At 39.7% G+C, this 22,026-nt stretch overlaps 1 protein-coding gene across 2 annotated transcripts in view; it reads right to left on the bottom strand.

Moving 5' to 3' along the window:
* SEPTIN7 (septin 7) overlaps window positions 1-22,026 on the bottom strand; it is a 115,029-nt gene that overhangs the window by 14,935 nt on the left and 78,068 nt on the right. For both annotated transcript variants that reach the window (XM_054019280.1, XM_054019279.1), the window contains exons 6-9: window positions 18,357-18,474; window positions 16,569-16,661; window positions 10,979-11,075; window positions 6,647-6,698 (exon numbers count right to left, since the gene is read on the bottom strand). In XM_054019280.1, coding sequence (XP_053875255.1) covers window positions 6,647-6,698; window positions 10,979-11,075; window positions 16,569-16,661; window positions 18,357-18,474 — 360 coding nt within the window. The remainder of the gene's footprint in view (window positions 1-6,646; window positions 6,699-10,978; window positions 11,076-16,568; window positions 16,662-18,356; window positions 18,475-22,026) is intronic.

Raw genomic sequence — 22,026 nt, forward strand, 5'->3', positions numbered from 1 at the left:
GACAACAGAAAATGGCAAGAGGGGTCTCCTTTTTTATGAGGCCTCATACTACTTTTCTATTACAAGCATTTATGCCTTCATTTCAAACTTAAAAAAATGATGGTAGGGTCACAGAAAGGGCAGCATATTTTGCACAGAATAGCATTTCAAAATTGAGAGCTTACTCACCTTATAAAGTTACTGGAGTCCTTCGAAATGTGTCACCTGATGGGTGCTCCAGTTCCGGTTTGCCTGTGCCTTTGAATATAGATTTTTGGTAGCAGTGTCCATTTGGCCTGCACATTCTTCGTGCCCTGCACTGAGGCTAAAGTCCCACAACAGAGACTCCGAAGCAGAGGGGAAGGATGATGCGTAGTGGAGCACCAACAGAGACACACATCTCAAAGAACTCCAGTTACTGCACAAGGTGAGTAACCTCTCCTTCTTCGAGTAGTGTCCCTGTGGGTGCTCCACTTCAGATGACTCCCAAGCAGTACCCCACAAAGGGGGCAGGAGGTTCGGCGCTGAGTCCAACACAGAAGAGAGAACTACACTACCCATAGCACATCTGATTTCGTGGCAGGCACCAAGGCATAATTATCATTAGAAAAGGTAGGCACTGAGGATCACTGCTCTACAGATGTCTGCAACTGATAATATCCCTAAACCAAGCTACAGGAGTAGAAAGTACTCTAGTGCAGTGGCTCTCAACCTTGCCAGACTACTGTACCCCTTTCAGGAGTCTGATTTGTCTTGCATACCCCCAACTTACACCTCACTTAAAAAATACTTGCTTACAAAATCAGACACAAATACAAAAAAGTATCACAGCACACTATTACTGAAAAACTGCTTACTTTCTCATTTTTACCATATAATTATAAAATAAATCAATTGGAATATAAATATTGTACTTACATTTTAGTATATAGTATATAGAGCAGTATAAACAAGTCATTGCCTGTATGAAATTTCACTAGTGCTTTTTATGTAGCCTGATGTAAATAAAACTAGGCAAATATCTAGATGAGCAGATATACTCTCTGGAAGACCTCTGTGTACCCCCTGGGGTACGCGTACCCTGGTTGAGAGCCACTGCTCTAGTGGAACATGCTATCGTGCTGAAGCAGAGTTAATTCATAACAGATCTTAAAACAGCCAGAGATCCACATTGATAACCTCGGTTTCAAAATAACCGAACTCTTGTTTCTGTCCACAATGGATACAAATAGTCTAGGAGAGCTTCTAAAAGGTTTGGTCCTATCCAAGTTAAAGGCTAATACTTTCCTGACATCCAGGGTATGGAACATGGCTTCTTGAGTAGTTGAATGTAATTTTGGGAAAAAACAGGAGATGAATGGTTTGATTAATATAGAAGTCTGAGGACACCTTAGGTAAAGATCTGGGATGAGCCCACTCCATTGTAAATGAAGAGGGGGTCCACCAATAAAGCCCCCATTTCTCTAACCCTTGGGACAGAAGTTATAGCTTCCAAGAAGGCTGTCTTCATTAACAGAACTAACAAAGAGGTAGCTAATGACTCAAAGGGATGCTTCATAAGGCAATTAAGGCCTAGGTTCAGTTCCCAGCTAGGAGAAGATTCCCTGATTTGTGGGTAGAGATTCAACAAGGAAACTTGCTGTGGCTGAGTGAGCTATGAGTGAAAAACTCCCTATATGCTATTATTGCTGCAAAGTGTACCCACATGGAGCTCACAGAAAGACTCAATGTTTTCAATTCCAACAGGTAATCCAAACTGAGAGAACAAATAGGTGAAATCGGAAGACTGCTACACGAACGAATACAGCTTCCATATCTAAAGGTAAGTATTTCTTGTAGATTCTTTTCTACTGTTTAATAAAATGTGTTGTACTGCTGATGAACAGGATACCTCTATTCCTGAGAACCATCGAGGTACCATGCTTGGAGCCTCAGAATCTGCAGGCTGGGGTGAAGTGTTTGACCAGCATCTTGAGTCAGGAGATGACACAGAAGGCAAGAGGCAAGTCTGATTAGGTAGGGGCACCAAACTTGTCTTGGCCACATTGGCAAAGGTCCTCGCCCGATCTTGCTGAGAACCTTTAACAATAGCAGTGTTGCTGGATACACATAGAGGAGGCCCTTCTTCCATGAAATGAGAAAGCATCTCCTAGGGACTGGGGATTGAGACACCCTCTGGAACAATACAAGATGCATTTTGTGTTGCCTGCTGTGGCAAACAGATCTACCTACACGAATCCCCAGACTAGGAATATCACATGGAGGACTTGGGAGTTTAGTTCTTATTCATGAGAGAGAGAGAAATATCTTCTGAGGTCATCTGCCATAGTGTTCTGAATACCTGGAACCTATGAAACTTAGATGACTATCTGGTTGGCTATATGCACCAATTCCAGAGTTTTAAACACTTCAGCACAGAAAGATGGGGAACATGCTCCTCTTTGACGGTTGATGTAATGCATGCATGCCATGTTGTCTGTCATTATCTTTATTGACTAGCAGTAGAAAGTGTAAGCAAACATATTTGACTGATCAATTCCAGAAGACCGATATAAAAAAAAGACACTTGTAGAGACCCTTCGTCCTGAACCTTGTGAGGACAGAGATGTGCCCACTCAAAAAGTGAACCGTCTGATGTTATGACTGTGGTAGAGCAATTCTGGAAAAATGTAACACCACCACATGTTTTGGTTGCGTCTTTCCAAAAGTTGGGGAACAGACAGTAATGTGCCTAGACTGTGCTTTCTTGGTTTGTAAACCTTTTGCAGCCATCCTTTTAGACCTCTGAGATGTAGTTTGGCGTATTGCATTACAAAGACACAAGCTGACAGCGGGATCCCGGGGCACCTTCCCCAGAGCACCCACAGCCACCCGCCCAAGTTTTAGTCACAGGTATTTTTAGTAAAAGTCATGGACAGGTCACAGGCCGTGAATTTCTGTTTACTGCCCGTGACCTGTCCATGACTTTTACTAAAAATACCCATGACTAAAACATAGCCTTATTGATTATAAATCACAGAAACCTCTTCTGTGAATGATGAATAGCAATATGGGAAGCATGTGTCTTGTAGGCTGAGAGTTGCAAACCAAACTTCTAAATCTAATGAGGAAATTATAGCTGCAAGGATCACCATCCTGAATTTCTACTGTTTTAAATATCTGTTAATAGACCAGAGGTCTAAAAATTGGTCTCTATTCTTCTTGTGAATCAGGAAGTACTTGGAATAGAATTCTATTGCTCCTATGTGTAGAAGTGAGCCAACCTCTTGTGCCAGCAATTAATTGTGAGAAGTGTCCCTGAAAAAGGACAGGGAGGAGGAATAAGTGGGAGGGATAGATATGAAATGGATAGTGTAATCAGATATCATGGCTTTCAAAACCTACTCATCCGATGTTGTGCTCTCCCAGATCATCTAAAAGTAGAAGAAGTGACATCTAAAAGGAGTGAGGGGGGTAGTATGTTGCACCTGTAAAACCCTTGTCGACTGGGTGGTTGAGACTCTTGACCTACCCTTCAAAACTGTTGTTTGGGGGATGCTGATGGTTGGGAAGACATAGCTGTAATTCAAGACGGTTTCTTTTTAGAGGACCTTGGCCTCTTGGACCAGGGCTTAAATGGGCTACAGTAAGCTGAATACAGGGCTGGGCATGCTTTTTGTGCCATCTGAGACTTACTAAATCTCCTCTTATTTACAGTATAAATCCCTAAGGATCACAGTGTGGTTCGAGTCTTAATGCGTGAAGAGGTGCATCTGTCAAGTCTGCAAAGAGCTTGCAAGCATCAAAGGGAAGGTCTTCAACGGTGCTTTCAACTTCTCTTAGGAAGCCAGATAAATGCAGCCAGGATGTTCTCCAGTTTTGCAGTGATATCTATCATGCTGCTGTATTTGCGGCATCCAAGGAGGCCTAGAGAAACGTTTTTGCCGGAAGTTGCCTCTCTTGTATAACCACTTTAAATTGGTCACAATATTCCTCTGGTTGGTGGTCAAAGGACTTACATTTGTCATAGTTCAGATAATCTTATTTGGCCATGGGCACCTGATGGTTTGCTATTTGAAATTGAAGAGTAAGATTTCAAAAAGATGATGCTTCTTATGGTCCTTACTGTTTGGGGTGGTCTTTGAGGTCTACCCTCTTCATTAATGGCCTCCTCCACCACCAGGGAACTCGGAACTGGGTGAGAAAAACAGAAACTCTGATTCTCTGGCAGGGATGTAATACTTTCTATCCACCTTCTTGCATGTAAGTAGTGTGGTTGCTGGGGATTGCTAAACAGTCTTAGTGGGCTCCATAAGAGCTTCATTGTCTGGAACAGCAACCTTCATCAGTGTCAAAAGTGTGTAATACGTCTAGGAGTTTATGATGGGATTCCTGAACTTCCTCTAAGGCAGGAGTGGGGAACCTTTTTTCTATCAGGGGCTATTGACCCACAGAAAAAAAAATCAGTCAGAGGCCACACACAGCCCCATGGGGGAGTGTGGAGGCTCAGGGCTTCCCCCCCCGCAGTGGGGCAAGCCAGTGCTCGCAGCTCTGGCTGTGGGGGTGGGGGCTTAGGGCTTCCCCTAGGTTCTGGGGTGGGGCCAGAAATAAGGGGTTCAGGGTGCAGGAGGGGGCTCCGGGCTGGGGCAGAAGGTTGGGGATCCAGCTGCAGGTGCGGGCTCTAGGGTGGGGCTGGGGATGAGGGGTTTGGGGTGCAGAAGGGGGCTCCGGACTGGGGATGAGGGGTTTGGGGTGAAGAAGGGGGCTAAGGGCTTGGGCAGGGGATTGGGGTGTGGGACGGGGGGGGTTCCAGCTGGGGCTATGGGCTCTAGGGTGGGGATGGGGATGAGGGGGTTCGGGGGCAGGAGGAGGTTTGGGACGTGGGCTCTGGCCGGGCAGCACTTATACCTCAGGCAGCTCCTGGTTGGCAGTGCAGTGGGGATAAGGCAGGCTCCCTGCCTGCCTGCCCTAGCTCCGCGCTGCTCTGCTACTGGAAGCAGCCGGCATGTCTGTCCCCTAGACGGAGGGGCCAGGCGGCTCTGCATGGTACACGCTGCCTGCAGGTGCCAGCTCTGCAGCTCCCATTGGCCACGGTTCCCGGCCAATGGGAGCTGTGGAGCCGGCACCGGGGGGCAGCACCCAAAGCTTCCCTGATCGCCCCTCCGCCTAGGGGCCACAGAGACAGGCAGCTGAGAAGGAACTTAGCCACACAATCCCATATAGCCTCTCTGGGGAGCACGGGGCACACGTGCGGGCCAAACAGATACTTCTATCAAAAATCTCCAATCAAAGGCACTGGCACACCTGAAGTGGAGCACCCACAGGAACACTACTCCAAGAACTGCAGCATTCCAAACATTAATGTTATAAGTTTTACAAAAATAATATATTTTGTAGGTGAACTTGTAAATGAAGAGGACCCATACGAAATATAGCTCTATAGTCTTGTAATAATGCTACATTAGATCCATCTAAACATTTGTCAGGCAACATGTTAGAGTTCCAAGCACAAATTTCACTTGAGTTTCCACATTTCAGGCTTAGAAGTAGTACTTGTCTCTCCAAGATAAAGGTCAAGCATCAACTATCCACAATATCCATTCAGCAGCTCAAAGAAAATCCTCTGGAGTGAAGCTCAACTGCCAAACAGCCATTGTTATAAGAGATTGGGAAATAAATCTAAAATTGCCCATGATAAAAAAGGCAGAGAGACTCAATCACCTTTTAACATAGGGAATACATCAAATCCAACTGTCAGGAGGAGAAAAAAAAGATATACTTTTTTAAATTATTCCTTGTCATATTGCATGACTAAAGGTTTTACTTTGGAACACAGGACTAATATGTTAAAAAGCAATCAGTTTATTCCATAAGTTCTCTCTGCCGTAAGACAGTATAGAAGTGTTAAGCAATTCTCAAAACTCTTCTTCAAGTCTAACTTACTATGGTTCAAAGTCTGCCCTCACATACATCCACAATTTCTAGTAACTTGAACAGGAGTTGCATATTTTGAGTCACATGTGACAAAACTTAGACATTGTACTTTAATTGGAAAAAAACTGAAAAGCAATAGAAAAGTTCGCTTTTAATCCAAATTTTCCTTATTGCCATTCTTTCCCCACCGTTTTGTTACAGTTTAGCAAACTTTTAAAAAGTTGAAAGGTATTATGTACTAAGAGGGCTTCTATTTTGTCCCTCTGCATTTCTATTTTCATTTCCTGCATATTTCACTGCCACTGATGTTGGGATTGAAACAAGGTTATTGGTCCAGCAAGTTCTAATCCACACTATTTAATGTCAGGAGCACTAGCAGCTCAATCTTGACCTATTCAGATATTTAAGGGACAGACAAAACTTCCATTGCCAATTAGAGAGGAAAAAATATATTCTGGAGGCTATGTCAGATAGCTGCATTTCATTGATTGTGATTGATGAACAAGTCATGACGCGTTATGAGACTATTATTCTTGTATGATGAAGCAAGAGGTCTTGGAATTATAAAGTAAATATTCTGCATTTTTACTTAAGGTAGAAAGCAGATCAATATTCAACATTTGCACAGGAGTGAAAGATGTCCTTAAAAAAGAATATACAATATAAGGAGATAGAGAACATAAGTTTCCTTCTCTTATATTCAACTGAAATCCTTTCACAATAGGTGTGCAATGTTCCACATAAAACTACTTACCTTATCAACATGTTCCTTAGAATTGTGAAGTCACAGTGTTCACCATTTTCAACTGCGGGGAAGAAGGTAAAATGTATGTTAAGACAGTGTAACCAAAACTTATGCCATACATGAGGTAGAGGGAGATATTGAGATTGAATATATTTGAGCATTAATGTTTTCCTATGTATAAATCTCCCATTTCCCTACAATTTCCCATATTTCTTTTCCAGAGAGAATTTTACATTTTTCATTCCAGATTACGTCAAAAAGCTTGACACATCACTCAACCTACCACTGAAATGCAGTAGCTGTTGGACGGTACGTAACATTTCAGAAGTTTGGGGCCGAAAGTGAAGAACAATTTGCAAATGAAACAGGTGAATTTAAAGTGACACCAACTTTAAAAAAATTGTGTTAATTTTTTCATCTATATTGTTACAAATAGCACCTAAGATTACTATAACTGAAAGATGAGAGAGTTCTAAATGTCAATGTGTACTTAATGAAAGTAACTAAATAATGGCTGTTTAATGTACAACTTCCTCTACATGGCGAAGTCTCAGTGCAATAGAGAGAAAAATATTTAAGATATATCATAAGAAAATGTGATTGTAAAATAAATTGGTAGGGGAATTCAGGGGCAAGTGTAGTACTTTAAATTACACTTAAAAAAATTGATTAGATTTCAAGTTGACAGTGCCTCTATGCAAGTAGAAAGCAATTATCCCAACTGCATTTAATCATGATTCTGGAACAGACATCCATATATAGGTTTGCAAAGAGCCACTGAACCCTGTTACTATCTGAGACAAATTCCATATAGGATATGTTACAAATTTTGGATTGCCATATTACCACATAAAAATACAAAATCAATTTTACAAGTGAAGTGACATCAAATTTGATACCAGGTAAGTTCTGCCAATTTAACAGATACAACAGTAAATTTTTCGAAGTTATAATGTCTGAACTTCATAGTACTGGAAGCAGACACAAACCACACTTTTATGCATCACCTTTAAAATATTTACATACGAGTAAAGGTATTTAAACAATCCAGGAACTTTAAGACTATATGTTGACTTCGCCAGAGAGCAAGGGTAAGAAAAATCAGCACATAACTGACTAAACTCATTTTCCTAGTCCCCAGTGTCCTGATTTGCCAACTTCTTCCCCAAATAAGGCTCCCACACACCAAGCCACGTGCCATCATACCCACCATGTGACCTCTGAGAGCAAAGTCTATCAGGATCAGGAAAATCCTGTTTTTAAAACGTTGCATGTATTATGTATATTTACTTCAGAAAGACCAAATCTATCTTTAATTACACCCAATCAAAAGTTCTTAAATTAAAAAGGAACTGTGTAATCTGACAAAGAATCCTACAGTAAAAGAAAAAAGTAGTACAATATACTGACAGCAAATCCCCTTTCAAAAACTTGCCAGTTTACTAAAATCCCAAATATACCAATGCACTCTTGATTTCCAATGAGAAATTAAATCAAAGCACACAAATATCTACTGAATTTCATGCTAGAATTGATGATTCTATCTTAATTGCTAATTTACACAGAGTTTGAAAATCATGAGCCTGTTAACTATGTATAGACATTTATATAGATGAACACTAACCCACAAGATGTAGGTCATTACATCACTTCAAGTGTATGAGACTGATAAGTGACTAAAATGGAAATTACATGTAGTTCTTTGCTTGTGAATCTGAAGTGTGGCTTTATTTACAGAATCCAATATCTGGTGAGTTTGTGTTTATAGATGGAATGGCAATGTAAACCATTGGAGAATTCCAAGAGGACTGGAATTCCAGCAGATCTACATAATGACCTGAGTGTAGGGTGACCAGATGTCCTGATTTTATAGGGACAGTCCCGATTTTGGGGTCTTTTCCTTATATAGGTTCCTATTACCCCCACCCCTTGTCCCGAGTTTTCACATTTGCTGTCTGGTCACCCTACCTCAGTGTCCGCTGTTAATGGTCCCAGAATCCTTAGCAAACACTGGATCAGATCAGAGTTGTTGCTCACTCCCCTGCCTCCCCCCCTCCCCCCACACACACTTGGATCTGCACATTTAATGGATTCAGGTTAATTCTACACTTGCACTGTGGTCAGACCAACTGAGCAGACAATATCAAAAACCATGACCATAAACATAACTTTACTGAGAGCAGTTCACTGCAAAAGAATATTCTGCAAAATTGCAACCCAATGATGATCTTTGTAAGACATCAAGTTCCTCATTTTATCTTTATTTAGTAAGTATTTAAATATTCAGTGGCTGAGCAAATCGAGGCCATGCACTCAACCCAATGTATTTGCTTATAGATCAAAGAACCATGAAAGACTCTGAATGATTTCTCCACCAGACAAAGAAAAGTAGTAAGAATAATAGGAGGAATGGGCGAAGAATGGGAGACAATGCTATGGGGAAGGGGACACAGGAGACAGAGCCCCTGGAATATGGGGAGACAAAGACTCTGGCATATGGGAAAGGGGATCACAGAGTCTTGGCATTAGAGGGTGCTAACATGGAGCTTGTGGAGGGGAATGGAGGAATGCAAGGAGCCCCTGGTGTGTGCTATCTGAGCTCAGCCTATAGAAGCAATAAGGCTTGTGACCCTCTAATACAATTTCATGCAACATCTATACTCAGCAGTTATTTTACTCCAAATAATTTTAATTCCTACTTTGACATTCCATTTATATAACTTGTGAAATCATACTCGCAGTAAAATATTATTTCTCTGATCATTCTATCAATAGGTGGTATATTCTCATGAGATAGATCAAGGAAACATGTCTCAAATGAGAGTTATAAAAGTTTGTTTTTAAAGTAAAGAACGGTGGCACCATTTAGTATTTCAAATGTCTAAGCCAAGAGCATTAACATCCCCCCCCAAAATGTTCTACTGCAGCTGGTTTATACTCTATACCAAAACCCATTTCCTGTCAGACATGCACTTCAAAGAACTACAGCACTTCCTCTAACGTATACGTACATAGTGTGCTGTTTTGTTTAGTACTGCATTAACTTGGTTCACAGTTAAGCCGCTTTAAAAAAAATTGGCTTCATAAAGTGTCTGGATAAGACAATTATTGTGGTAAATACAATGTAAAACAATCTATGGTGGTGACTCCAACGTATGTTGCAGCTGGGTGCATACATATGCAAACCAAAGATACAATAAAACTTCCACTTTCAGAGTAGCTGCTGTGTTAGTCTGTATCCGCAAAAAGAACAGGAGTATTTGTGGCACCTTAGAGAGTAACAAATTTATTTGAGCATAAGCTTTCGTGGGCTACAGCCCACTTCATCGGATGCATGTGATCCGATGAAGTGGGCTGTAGCCCATGAAAGCTTATGCTCAAATAAATTTGTTACTCTCTAAGGTGCCACAAATACTCCTGTTCTTTTTTTTAATAAAACTTCCCTTCGCAAAGGCAGCAGTTGAAGCCTTTGTGTTTGGGTTTTCATATACCACATTTATCATGCATGCAAAGAGGTAATGAATGGTATGCAGCAGGCAAATAATATTAAATAACAACAGTTCTCATAAAAAACAGCTATCTTCAAATCTATACTAAAGCAACAAACTACATATATTTCCACTTACAACAGTTACAAAAAGCAAATATCAAACTTTAATTAGACTTTACATGGGTTGTTAAATGAAAATGCATCTTTGGACTTAATGTAGATAAAAACTTTCGGCATGTTCAACTTTAAGGTCAACAGCTTTAGGGAAAACAACAATTTGTTATAGTCTAGTGAAAATAAGATAATCTGCCAGGAATTTTAAATTGTATTTATTCTAGCCTAGATGATCAAACAAACACCCCTAATGTGAAAGCCCCTGGAAACAAGAGACTAGGAAACTGATAGTTTATGTAATAAACCATATGGACATTTCTGCAACACTGAAGTGGAAATATTATGAACACTAGTAAACAGCTGAACATCAAGCATAATCTTGTTTATGTAATGAAGTATGAACTGAAATTAAAGTAAAATACTGCAGTTTAATTACAGTTCACTGGACTATACCTCCATGGGTCTTGAACAGATGATTCACAAGCAAAAACTTAAGTATATCTTTTATAAAACATTTAACTTTGGCAAGACTGCATTTGTTCTGAGGCTGGAAAAAGATGCTTTACACAAACGGTAGCACTGTTTAACAAAATCTGCTGGTTTTATTAAGTTTTCAGGTACAAATACTTTAAAGTAGGTTAAAGTGTTTGAAGCAAAGACTGCAGTTTCTTTATATCTCAAGTATGCACTTATATTACAATTAATAAAAAAGCGACAAATGCTGCAGAAATGTTTACCTTCCGCAACACCCCAAGGATATTGCCTTCCTCTGACTCTCTTGCCATTGACTTCAATGATGGTATTACTACCTACCACAGCAAGAGGTAAACGGTCCTAAAAGATACAAAAAAGTATGATTTTTCAATACCAATGTGTCTTCTGCCTAAAGATAGTGAAATAAAGCATAAGTATAAACTTGATACAAAACAAGGTGGAGTTTTATTATTCTGTAATCCAGATCACCAAAAGTTCAGGGAAGCTTGTACTATTACTGATATGTACCAGTTACAGGAGATTTATCCAACTCTGAAATTCTCTGTATTCTGATTGGTCTGTAAATCAGATAGTGATTTTATAGATCATATAGCATGCAACCCCATGTACTGATTAACAAGGGTTGTCAGCCAGTCTGAGTACAGGGTTTTGATCACTGGTGATTTCTCAACCTTTACGGTGATTATGTAATTCACTGGTCTTAATGGCTACTATAATGTTTGCTTTGACTGAATCTTGTACTCATGACTTTCGAATTGATTGTGATCAAAAATGGCTGCCTTGGCTGATGCAGAACTCAAATTTACATAAAAGAAAAGCTGTCAATTAGTTGAAAGCAATATTTTACAAAGTTAACCCCATCTCTCTCCTACCTCTATTCTGCTTTTCAGTGTATAGGCTAGCAAGGCTCATCACCAGATCAATTCCTATATCTATTTGCGTTTATCCTGGGAGAATCCTAGGTCTTCCCCATTCCAATTCTTTTCAATACACAATGCAAACAAAAATATTACATCTTTTCTAGGAAGAAGAACCTTGTTAAACCATTGGGAATAAAAAGAAATATAGCTGGGGAAATGGACTGAGGGAAACAAAATATGATGGAATGCAGTATGAGAGAAGGACCAAGGGTTTTTCAATTGTTTAAAAGTTTGAGCTTTTTGCACTTTGAGGGCCCTTTTTGGTTTTCTGCTGCTTTTCTCCTCAATTGCAGTTTTAGAATACCAATCACTAGAGGGTGCTTCTATTTAACTCTGTAATAAGCATACCATGTGCTGTTGCACACCTATGCTTTGGGCCTCCAAGTTTATTCCTTATTTAAAAACAAAAACCCCTACCAATTATTCTACAGAACTGGTTCAAAACACAAGAGTGTTACTGAAGTGTTCTTGACCACTGATTAATATTTTTAAATAAGGGATTTAACACAGGATATTGTTACTACATTCAACAGGAAATGGTTTTAAATAAATTATTTGTATTATGGCAGCACTCAGGAACCCCAAACAAGGTTCAAGGACCCCCTATGCTACACACAATACAGACAAGATAGAATATAGCCATTGTTCCAGAGTTCACAAATGGACATCAAACAAGTAGATGAAACAAACAATGGAGATAGATTGGAAGGATAAGGAGGTAATAAACTCTCATAAAAGAGTTAATTAAATGTATATTGACTATAGTTTTTATTCTAAAATTTACTTTTAAGTAGGGTTGTTAATCGCTGTTAACTCATGTGATTAACTCAAAAAAATTAATCGCGATTAAAAAAATTACTCACAATGAATCAGTTTTAATCACACTGTTAAAGAATAGAATACCAATTGAAATTTATTAAATATTTTGAATGTTTTTCTACATTTTCAAATATATTGATTTCAATTACACCACAGAATACAAAGTGTACAGTGCTCACTTTATATTATTTTTATTAAAATATTTGCACTGTAAAAATTAAACAGTATTTTTCAATTCACCCCATAAAAATATTATAATGCAATCTCTTTATTGTGAAAGGGCAAATGCAGATTTTTGTTACATAACTGCACTTAAAAACAAAACGTAAAACTTTAGAGCCTACACATCCACTTAGTCCTGCTTCTTGTTCAGCCAATCGCTAAGACAAACAAGTTTGTTTACATTTCCATGCTGATGATGCTTGTTAAAAAAAATAATGCATTAATTACATTTGTGACTGAACTCTTTGGGGGTATGTCTCCTGCTCTGTGTTTTACCAGCATTCTGCCACATATTTCATGTTATAGCAGTCTTTGATGATGACCCAGCATGTTGTTCGTTTCAAGAACACTTTCACTGCAGATTAGAAATCTCACATTGGTACCTTCTTTGCATTTTGTCAAAAGATAGCTACAGCACTTCACCCAAGGTTTAAGAATCAGAAGTGCCTTCCAAAATCTGAGAGAGATGAGGTGTGGAGCATGCTTTCAGAAGTCTTAAAAGAGCAACAGTCCTATGTGGAAACTATAGAACCCGAACCACCAAAATAGAAAAATCAACCTTCTGCTGGTGGCATCTGACTCGGACGAAGAAAATGAACATGCGTCAGTCTGCACCACTTTGTATCATGAGCAGGGACGCATGTCCTCTGGAATGGTGGTTGAAGCATGAAGGGCATACGAATCTTTAGCGCATTTGGCATGTCAATTTCTTGCGACACCGGCTACGACAGTGCCATGAGAATGCCTGTTACTTTCAGGTGACATTGTAAACAAGAAGCGGGTAGCATTGTCTCCTGCACATGTAAACTAACTTGTTTGAGCGATTGGCTGAACAAGAAGTAGGACTGAGTGGACATGTAGGCTCTAGAGTTTTACATTGTTTTGTTTTTGAATGCAGTTATTTTTGTGCATAATTCTAAATTTGTAAGTTCAACTTTCATTATAAAGAGATTGCACTACAGTACTTGTATTAAGTCAACTGAAAAATACTATTTTTACAGTGCAATATTTATAATAAAAAATAAAGTGAGCACTGTACACTTTGTATTCTGTGTTGAAATTGAAATCAATATATTTGAAAATGTGGAAAACATCCAAAAAATTTTAAATAGAATATCATTATAGTTTAAAAGCACAATTTTTTTTAAAATCACTTGACAGCCCTACTTTTAAACGAAGATTTAGATTATTCAAAAGCTCATTAAAACGATCTCCAAAAAAGGTAATTAATTCCAACAAAATTGCCATCTGCAGGCTTGAATGAAGTTTCTAGTGTGGTCTAATTGGGGAGGGGGGGAAATGGGATGGGGCCTGAGTTTAGTGGCCTGCTAAGCAAGGATAAGAGCTTCCTAACAAGGCTCCAGCCAGATCATCCTTCGATCCCTACTACCTTTAGCATCCCTTGACAAGGGGGTGGGGCTAATTTAGGGAGAACTGGCGTCTAAAAAGCCAGCTCGCAAGCAGAGGAGCTAGCAAACAGGAGCAGCACACAGGGGAGTTCAGTGAGAGAGTGTTCTCCAGGTGAAGGAGGAGTGATTATGTGACACTTGGGATGAGTTCATTGTGTGCTTGCTTGCCATATGCCCACTTGATTGAAGTTTATAGTTTGGTCTGTGTGCTGAGCCTAGGCTGAGAGCTTCCTAAGAAGTTTCCAGGCTGCCATTCTTTTATACTTAGAATCCCTTGACAAGGGGGCAGGGCTTAATCAGGGAAAATGGGGGTTTAAAAAGCCAGCTTGTAATTGACCAGATGAGCTAGTGAACAGGGGACTTTTGTGAGAGAGTTTAGAGAGGGAGTGCGAGACCAGAGACACCTAATAAATATTCTCTAACTTAGGCCAATAACTAGCCCATGCAAAAAAATTTACACACAGAGAACAAAAAAACACTGCATGATTAAAAATAATGCAGGCAGAAGTCGAGTAATTGAGTCGGGGGCTATCCAGTATATTGCACTGAATGCAGCATGTATGTTTACCTGCCTTCTGGGCAGGTGGCATGTTTGTGCATTTGGTGCAAGCAACTCATGGCCCTCAGAAGCAGAGTATAGGCTCTTGAAACCAGAGTGACTGAACTGAAGGCACAGAGAGACAAAGTGGTACACAGACGAGAATTTCCGGGACACAGTAGAACAGTCCCATCCCAGACTGACAGCCTTTATGCTGTTGAGGAGGATGAAAGTCTTGAGGAAGGAGAACATCAAGTGGAGCGAAATGATCCCATAGTTGGAACCCTTCTTCCAGATGATGTCATGGCATCCTCTTACACTGAGGATACGTGTCCAGGGGAGGGGGACCCCCGTTATTAGGAAGAGACAGGCAATAGTAATGGGGGATTTGATTATTATAAAGATAGTTGGGTTTATGATGACCAGGAGAAGTGCATGGTGAATTGCCTGATGAGTGTGAAGATTATAGATCTTGAGACATTTAGATACACTTATGTGCAGTGCTGGGGAGGAGCTGGTGGTCATGGTACATGTAGGTACCAATGACATAGGGTAGACAGGGAAATTTAAACTACCACTTATGTCAGCAAAATTTATGTGGCTCAGAGGTGTGAATATTCCACTGCTCTGAGCAACATAAATTATGCTGGCATAAGCACTAATGTGCACAGCACTAGGTCAGTGGGAGAGCTGCTCCTGCAGACAGAGCTACTGTCACTCACTGAGGGTGGATTAATTATGTTGACAGGAGGGCTCTCTCCTGTCAGCACAGAGCAGCTACACAAGAAATCTTACAGCAGTGCAGCTGCATCAGTACAGCTGTGACACTGTAAGCTCTCTAGTGTAGACATAGCCTTAGGCTGCTAGACGAGTTATTAAAATCCAGGACTTCCTTGGCAGAAGTCTCTGAAACGCTTTCAGATCTACACACAGTCATTTAGACAGGCTGAACTGCAAGGTCTCAATGAGCAGATGAGATTATGGTGTGCAGAGGAGAGATTTAGGTTTATTAGGACCTGGGGAACCTTTTGCGAAAGGAGGAGCCTACATAGGAAAGATAGGCTACACCTAAACCACCACAGAATCAGATTGCTGGCATGTAAAATGTAAGAGGTCACAGAGGCGTTTTTAAACTAAGGGCAGGGGGAAAGATCACAGGTGCAGAGGAGCACACATTTCAGACAGACACATCCCGTAGTGGAGGATTTATTAAAGGGGATACTCTATATTCTAATAAAGAGGAGAGGATATAACTTGGTAAATACAGGTAGGAACTGAAGAGAAGCAGTCAAACAAAGAAGTCCCATTCCATCCCATCACATAAAGGCAGAAAACTAAATACTGACAAATTTATAAATGCTATGGTTGAAGTCTAAATACTAAGATGAGTGAACTTGAGTGCCTGGTATTAAATGAGAATATTGATGTAACAGCCAACACAGAAACTTGGTGCAATGATGACAACCAATGGGACACAGTAATATCGGGCTACAAAATATACAGGAATGGCAGAGTAGGTTGGGAAGTGGCAATATATGTGAAAGTCAGCAGAGTAAATATCTTAATTGAATCAAACAGTATCACAGAATTTCTATGGATAGAAATTCCATGATTGAATAAGAAGAGTATAGTAGTAGGAATATACTACCAGTCACTATACTGGTGACTGTGAAATGCACAGGGAAATTAGAGAGGCTACAAAAACAGAAAACTTAACAATAATGGTGACTTTCGACTATCCCCATGTTGTCTGAGAACATGTTGGCTCAGGATGGGATGCAGAGATAAAATTCCTAGACACCATTAAATGACAGCTTCTTGGAGCAGCTAGTCTTGGAGCCCTCAAAAAGGCTAAGATCTTCCCTCTCCCCTATGATGAAAGGAAATTATCTATTGGTTAACAGTATGTTGCAAAATGATCTACCTTTATCTTTTTAACCAGCTTATTTTCTTCTTCATCATCTGTTTCTGGAAATTCGTATATTTTAATTTTGTGCTCTTGGATTTCTTTCATAATCTAAAAGTGAAAACATTACGTTATTAACAGTCAAACAATCAGTAAAATTATTACTGAAGCATGCATTATTTACTTGCTGTCACCTGGTCATTCTACTCCCTCCATTTGGCATTGGGGAATTCTCTGCTTTTTATACTGACTTTTGCAATGAAGTTAATGCCTCAGATGATTGCTAGTGTATTTGAAAGATAGGTGAAATATACTCAGAAAATCCACCAATAATCTAATTTTTGGAAACTTGTCTGAAATTTAACCGTGGAATTTTCCATTTATTGCACATAATCTAAATAACCTGTTCTTTCAATAAACCTTTCTTCACAAAAGTTTGAATGATTTTCAAGCATAGTTAAATAATACAAGTTCCTACTGTAGTTACTGTTGTCACTCCTACTTCTGTTCACCTCCAGCTCAGCTGAATTGGCACTGCTTGAAGCAGTGTCACCTGCCTGTCCCTCTCAGCAGAATTTGTGACAGGTGGACTGACTCCAGTGGGAAGCACAGAACAAAAATGAAAATGTTAGTGAAAATTTAAGAGCAGCTGAGTTTCTTAAAAATTAAGACTCTCACTGTCCTAATTTCTAAATTACCTATTTGAAAGTTATTTTTAATAAATCTGATTTCAGTTGTCCAGAATTTTGGAATAGGAAAGCGCTATATCATTTAAAAACAGACACTGCTGTGGCTAGAGGATGTAGTGTTTTGTATATAATTTTGCAGCTTGACAGAGGTTTCTAGTATGCAACTCTAGCGCAAGGTTTTATTTTCAAGAGACTGATTTAGGAAAAATTGAAGAATGGCAACAAAAAATACAACATATTAAACAAGCTGCATACTTATTAACAATAAACAACAACATTCTGCCACCTTCCTCCTATCTTTGTACATGAAGTTCTACATGATAGAAATATCTCGAAATGGAATTCATGTCCGCTTCCCCATGGAGAGCGGGAATGGCATTCCGTTTATAATCCCAAACCCAATTTTTTACCATGCGGTCTACCTATTTTATTAAAATTGTCTTTTCAGAAGCTGGATCCTCTAGAAACTTGCACTAGAAACCGTACAAAAAAAATGAATTTGCCTCTTCACTTTCCCACTCCCCTCAAAAGAACAAATTATGCCACTGCGATGATTCACTCTGTAGCCACCGAGATGAATCTTAAGCCTATTCTACAAATCTAATACACGAGAACAATTTTGCAGCCACACCTATATTACAACAATATCATTATCTTTAAAATTTAAATCCTGGAGTTCTGATAAGCAGCTTCAGATTAAGTGTCACATAGAACGTCCTTTAGCTAGCTACTTGCTCCTCTTTATTCTTGATGGTTTCATGCACTTAATTTGTTAACATTTCCATATAACCAATGAGACTGGTAAAACAGGCATTATTTCACACTTTGTTCTATAACTATCTCAACTCTGAAAGCTCCCTTTCATGCTTTCACTGTTAAAGACACAAATTCAGTACACATATTTCACTCATCAAGAATCCCACAGCACTTTTAATATTTCTCCCCCAAGGATAAGATCGTTCCACCAATATATTCAAAACTAGTGATATGTGTTACTCAGTTTTGCAGCTTTGAGGTTTAATCTTAACTGTATGAAAAATTAAAATTAATTAATTGCATGGAAACCAAAGCACTAAATCAGGATATGTTGTAAATATATATTAATCTTTCAACTCACCTGTTTTTTAAATTGTTGGCATTCCTCAGGTGTAAGTGTGTCTGCTTTGGCAATAAGTGGAATGATATTGACTTTTTCATGCAGGCGCTTCATAAACTCAATATCCAAAGGCTTAAGTCTGAAAAACAGCATTAGGGTCTTGTAATTTAATTCTTTAAGCACTGAACATTAGATCCCCTAAAAAATATGCTCTGTTTTCAACAGCATTTATCAAACTTAAGAACATAAGAACAGCTGTACTGGGTCAGACTTAAGGTCCAGCTAGCCCAGTATCCTGTCTTCCAACAGTGGCCAATGCCAGGTGCTGCAGAGGGAATGAACAGAACAGGTGATCATCAAATGATCCATCCCCCATTCTTTTGGGAACTCCCCTCCTTGAGGAAAATGCAATCAATTATATCCACTTCAACTCTCATGTCATGTTTAAGGCTAACCTCTTTAAATGTACAGCTCATATACACCTGACAGGCAGTCCTGCCTGCACTTTGGAAATGCTGACTTACTGGAAGTAAAATGGATGAGTGCACTTGTTACTGCAGAAGTCTCTAACAGTAGCAATAGCATATTGTTCACTTTAATGATTTGATGCTTGAAAGTAAGTTCTGGAGACAAGGTGGTGGAATACCACTGCACATTCATATAAATGAGTAATGTGGGCTATAAGTTTCTTGATAATGCTACAGAAGAGTGATTAACTGGAGCATAAACTCCAGGTCTCTCAGTTTTAAAGTGTTGAAAATTATTTTGTAAAGAATAAAATTGAAGTTATTTCTTCTGACAGACTGAGAAGCCACAGCACTAAATAAAAAGCAAGCTTCTTGACATAGCACTACCAAAGATCTTCACATGTGACCTTCAGAAATATCTTTGTTTATCCAAGCCTGGGCCCCTCAAATAGGGAGACCACCAACTAGGATTATGTAATGTGGACCAGTATCGACCAGGATGATATCAAATTCATTTTCATTTGTTTCTCCATGCCTGATGGTAAGATCACTATCGAGATTACAATCATAGAAAGATGATCTTGTTTGTGATGGAGATGTGAACCATGTCTGAAGTGTCCTGTCTAGCATTTCTGTCTGTTCAGGGTAAAGCAGTTCAGTTGTACGAAAGCTCCAAGTTTTTCCCCAGAGCCCTAAAAATTGGCAGTCTCCCTACACTTTATTCTCATGCATTCTTTCCTATTTTAATTATGGCATGAATTTATTAATACCACCCACTATTCTTTAAACCAAGAGACCTAAATACTCTGAAACTTCTTAAATGTTGCCTACCATCGGGATGCACAATTAGATAATTTGTTGGATAGTCCTAAACCTTCCATCAATCCTGTGAAACAACCCAACGTTCCCAATACAGTTTGTTGTGAAAGCACTTAAGAAGTGTTTTGAACCACCATAATGTGAGAAAAATTCAGATGCAGCTGACCCGTGAAGCAGCTAACCTTGTTAAGCACACTTTTTCAACTTCCTAACCCTGAGATTATGATTCTCCATGCAGTAAATCAGCCTTTGTGGTTGCTACATCTCAAAAAAGATATATTGGAATTGGGAAAGGTTCAGAAAAAGCAACAAAAATGATTAGGGGTATGGAACAGCTTCCATATTAGGAGAGATTAATAAGTCTAGGACTTTTCAGCTTGGAAAAGAGATGATTAAGGGGGGATATGATAGAGGTCTATAAAATCACGACGGGTGTGGATAAAGTAAATAAGGAACTGTTATTTATTCCTTCTCATATCACAAGAACTAGGAGTCACCAAATGAAATTAATAGGCAACAGGTTTAAAACAAACAAAGGGAAGTATTTCTTCACACAATGCGCAGTCAACCTGTGGAACTCTTTGCCAGAGAATGTTGTGAAGGCCAAGCCCATAAAAGGGTTCAAAAAAGAACTAGATAAATTCATGAAGGATAGGTTCATCAACGGCTATTAGCCAGGATGGGCAGGGATGGTGTCCCTAGCCTCTGTTTGCTAGAAGCTAAGAATGGGCGACGGGATAGATCACTTGATGATTACCTGTTCATTCCCTCTGGTGTTGGCCACTGTCAGAAGACAGGATATTGAGCTAGATGGACCTTTGGTCCGACCCAGTATGGCCGTTCTTATGTTATGTTTGATATGACCTATCAAGAACATGGTCTGAAAAGAAAGCCAATTTCTTATCTCTATACAGATGCCCCCTGACTTATGCAATCACACTGTTCCGGAAAGCCTTGCGTAACTCGAATTTTGTGTAAGTTGGAAACGTATACCCATATGTTATGCAAAAATTTCCGCAACTCCAAAATCCTATTTCTGGTTTATGGAATTTTTTCCGTAAATGCGAAAAATTTGCGTAAGTCAGGTCTTGCATAACCTGGGGAGGTCTGTACAAATAAACTTCATGGTGCAGCAGTTTCTCATGGACCTGACCTCCATTCAAACCTTGTCAAAACCACCCCTATAGTCTAAAGCAGTGGTTCCCAAACTTTTCAGGGTCACGCCCTCCCTCCCCCCCCCTTGTCCGACCCTCTGCCACCGAAGCTGGAGTCAAGGGCAGGGGACATGGCTGTCCTGGAGGATAGGTGGAAGAACATGGAGAGGGTTAAGGGAGGAGAGGCTGGGGCCAGAGCTGGGGTCGGGTCTGGAGCCAGGGGCAGGAACAGAACTGTGGCCAGGGGCTGGGAGTGGGGGCAGAGCCTCAACCGGGCCACAATCAGGGGCCGGGTTCAGAGCTGGGGCCACGGCCAGAGCAGAAAGGGGCTGGGTTGTGCTCCCTCCCTGCCCCCCACGGGGGCTAGCCCAGGCCCCACCACCCCACCGAAATGTTCCTCCACACTGCCCATAGTTTGGGGACCTCTGGTGTAAGGGCTAAATTTGATAAGAGAGCAACGGAAGTGAATCTATCTCCCTTTCCCCAAGAGATACCTAGCAGTGCTGTCAACCCCCTTTAGGCTAAAGAAAAATAGCTCAAATTCAGAGTCTGCTCTCTTGTCTGCCAATAATGACAACACTAGGCCACCTGAATAGTTCTCTCCTCTTATTTATTTGGAACAGAGTACAAATTGCAAGGTTAAATTAAAATGTACTCTACAGTTACAATGTTTCCCAATTTAAACTGAAACTGACCTACATTTAATTCAATACTCTGAAAAGAACCAAGAACTTTGAGTGTCAAATGTCAACAGTACAGTGGCACATTCTTCACCTAAATGATTGTTCGATAAAGTAGAATACCAATTTGGGTATCAATAGGGAATAAAGTTTGTTACTTTCATTTATTTCTTACATTCTGTGCTTGATATTCTAATATTTTAAATGTAAGATGTATCTGACAAATACAGAGGTGAGGCATTATGACAAAACACCTAGACCTCCAAGACTAATACACTAAGATTGTATCATGGAAACATGCTACTCTGATTTATAATATGTACAGATATGACTTCAATAAAAAGCTACATTATAAAAAAACTTTATACTGGGATTAGATCAAGCCATTGTCAACAGATTTGACTTTGTTTATATTTATACTAACCTCTCATTTAAAATTTCTCCCCCACACTTGAATTTAGTACAGGACTGTTCGGGACAGATTATCAGAACTGGAAAATTAGTGTTATACACTGAATGGATACTACATTAGCAAGGGCAACACAAGCTTCCACTTCCACCAAAATAACCC

The sequence above is a fragment of the Malaclemys terrapin genome, chromosome 2 (assembly GCF_027887155.1).
Source record: "Malaclemys terrapin pileata isolate rMalTer1 chromosome 2, rMalTer1.hap1, whole genome shotgun sequence".
Lineage (NCBI taxonomy): Eukaryota > Metazoa > Chordata > Testudines > Emydidae > Malaclemys > Malaclemys terrapin.